A 2,933-nucleotide genomic window follows, 5' to 3' on the forward strand; every position below is an offset into this window, starting at 1 on the left:
CATACACAGAAGCACAGAGTGTAAAATAATAAAACATCTTCCCATCACTGTACGGAGCTTAGCAGGGAGCAGCCATCCAGGGGATGGAGACGGGGGTGCGGTACAGTGAGAAATAAGACTAGAGAGGGAGCCAGGGTCTAGATCATGCAGAGAAGGCTAGAACAGTGTGCCAGCCATCTGGATTTACACTGACAGGTACTGAGGAGCCAACACAGGTAGGGAGAGGAGCACAGAGTGCTCAGCAAAGACTTCAGAGGTGTTTGGACAGGATGCCACAGGGCTTGCTGGGTGACTTATGAAGTGAAAGTAAAGCAGTGATCCCTTCTAGATGAGAGGCTCACAGCAGCCAGAAATGACAGAGCCAAAATGGGAGCCCAGATCTGGCACACCCCAGGCCTGAGCTCGTCACACCTCACTCAGCACGCAAGGATGAACCTGCTATGGGCCAGGGCCAGCAACTGTCCTGGAAAAGAGGTGAGATGGATCTGGCTTAAGGCTGCCCACAGAACCCCTCTGGAACACGAGGGTCCTCAAAACAGTGACGGTTGCACCTGGAAGCAGATTACTACCACCCCATCACCCTCAGGTTTTCAAAATGGAATAACTAACTTTTGGAAGGTTACATTTCTTCCCAGGTAAAAGGGGGAAGCAGAAAACTTCCTAACCACTGATCCATGAGATCATTTTTATCATTTATATACAGAACTTCGTGCTCCTTATCAATTTGTTTACGTGGAAGGCTAAATGTTCAAAGGAAAAGTACAGTGAGCCTGAGAGATACTATCTGTTCTTTTCCTCTCCAGCCTTTGGCAAATTTGAATGAGGTTTCACTTCCACAGATAGAGCTGGGAGGAAAACTGTTTTTTCCCAATCAGGTGACACAGTTAAATGATCCTTTCAGATGTTTTCTTTCTTTAGGACCCTGGAGCCCAAACTGCAGCACGGACACTGGCTGCGCGTGGTCTCCCAGCTCTGAAGGAGCTGGCCTCTCCCTTCAGCTAGCTAGCTGCAGGAGGAGTAGACAAGAGGTAAAGCTCAATTACCTGGCAGCCTTTCTGAACAGTTCTGGGATTCCAAGCTTGATGACCCTTAATTGCTGTAATTAACATAAAGAATTTTTCAAAATAAAAAAAAAGAAAGCTGAATAGAGGATTCCTATACAGACAGGAAACAAGTCTCTCAAGCCCATCTAAGATTCCGTATAAGCCTTGATCTTTCTTTTAATTTCTTAAGAGTGGTTGAGGCAGAATGGTGAGAACTAGACAGATTAGATGAGTCAGATGACAACACAGAGACAACAGCTATATATTCTTTATATTTTTACAAGTATATGTTTTAAATAAATATTCTGAGTATACCAAATAAAAGAAAATAAATAATTTAAAAACACAAAAAGATTTTCAACATTATTCACAATAAGAGAACATAAATTAGATACCATCATTTTGGGAAAAAAATGAAGTTTGATGGCACCAATGTTGGCAGGATGTGATAAAATGGTACTCATTTATTACCAGTAGGAGTGAAACTGATTTAACCTCCACAGAGCAATTTAGCAATTTTTATCAAAATCTTAAATGGATATAAACTGTTATCCAGCAATTATACTTCAAAAACATAAAACTAAAAAGGACTAAACCCTAGGATACATTATTAAATGAAAAAAAAAACCACAAAGTTCAAAATGGTGAATATAATATACCACCATTTCTATTTTTTTAAAAATACATATTTACATATGCAAATTAATATATTTTGAAAGATACAGAAAAAAACAGAAACAGGGGTTATTAGTAGGGTGGGGAAGTAGATGGCTATGGGACAGAAGTAAGAGGGAAACTCACTTTTCACTGGATGCCCTTTTGTGCTTTCTGAATTTTGTACCATGTGCATATGGTACCATATATTCAAAAATAAATAAATGAGTTTATTCATATTTACCTTCTTGAGGGTTTCTGAGCAACCAAGTGACTTGAGAAATAAAAAAGCCTAATAACGTTTTTTTCCCCACTCAGGTTCAAATTCTTTTTTTGCAGCCAACTATCTTTAACGAATATAGTAAACCAGTCATCTAAGATGAACTGATAATTCTGTAGGTGGCTTTTTTTTTTTTTTACCAAATCACCCAAGGAGAGCTCACCAGGCCCAGAAACAGCCTTGCATGCTCGAACACAGGGGATGGATCCTACCCCCCCAGGGCCTGGGACCAGGATGGAGAGGCTGTATTTAGCTGGATGGATGTCCTAAGTCAAGAATCACTCACCCGGTCATAAGTGTCCCCCTCCAGTTCTCCCCACTTCCTGCCATCCCATGAGGTGACTCGAACTTGATTCCCATCCTTAATCTCTTGAGGCACATAGCTGTGAAGGACCTTCTGTAGTCTGCCTGTTCGGGAAGTGGAGAGATCATTGGCAGCAAGATTGCCTGTGGAAATAAAGACACCTCAGAGGCCATGGCCCAATGAAACATCCCACCTGCAGTAGCACTGACAGAAGAATCAGACCAGTTCTCAGGCAATCCCAATTAATGCAGACTCCAGCAACAGGGACATTTATCATGTGTGTGGCTCAACATCAGTCACTCTGGAGTGAGGTTACAAAGGCAAACTACTATATGATCTGGAAAGGTTAAGTAAATAAATAAAGCAGACCAGGTAAGAATATTTATTTCTAAAGAAATATGCTTTCTCCCACTATTCTTAAAACATATGGGTCTCTTCATCTTTGATAGACACTAGAGGTTACTGGCCCAAAATTTATTCTCCTCTTGTTCCTTAATAATAGAACCCCTATTTTTTGGAAAGGGGCAATGTGCCTTTCCCAGCCTTTCTTTTACAAGTACAACTATATGACTAAGTTTTGGTCAAATAGTTGTAGGCAGAAGTATCGTGGGAATTCTGGGAAAATGTTTTTTAAAAGCTGACACAGGCCAGA

The 2,933-nt window shown here is 41.0% G+C and overlaps 1 protein-coding gene across 1 annotated transcript in view; it reads right to left on the reverse strand.

The window, feature by feature from the left end:
- Positions 1-2,933, reverse strand: part of NSUN4 (NOP2/Sun domain family, member 4) — a 33,568-nt gene that overhangs the window by 19,542 nt on the left and 11,093 nt on the right. The window contains exon 4 of the mRNA XM_012648952.1: positions 2,264-2,424. Coding sequence (XP_012504406.1) covers positions 2,264-2,424 — 161 coding nt within the window. The remainder of the gene's footprint in view (positions 1-2,263; positions 2,425-2,933) is intronic.

The sequence above is a fragment of the Propithecus coquereli genome, unplaced genomic scaffold (genome assembly GCF_000956105.1).
Source record: "Propithecus coquereli isolate 6110/MARCELLA unplaced genomic scaffold, Pcoq_1.0 Scaffold299, whole genome shotgun sequence".
Taxonomy (NCBI): domain Eukaryota; kingdom Metazoa; phylum Chordata; class Mammalia; order Primates; family Indriidae; genus Propithecus; species Propithecus coquereli.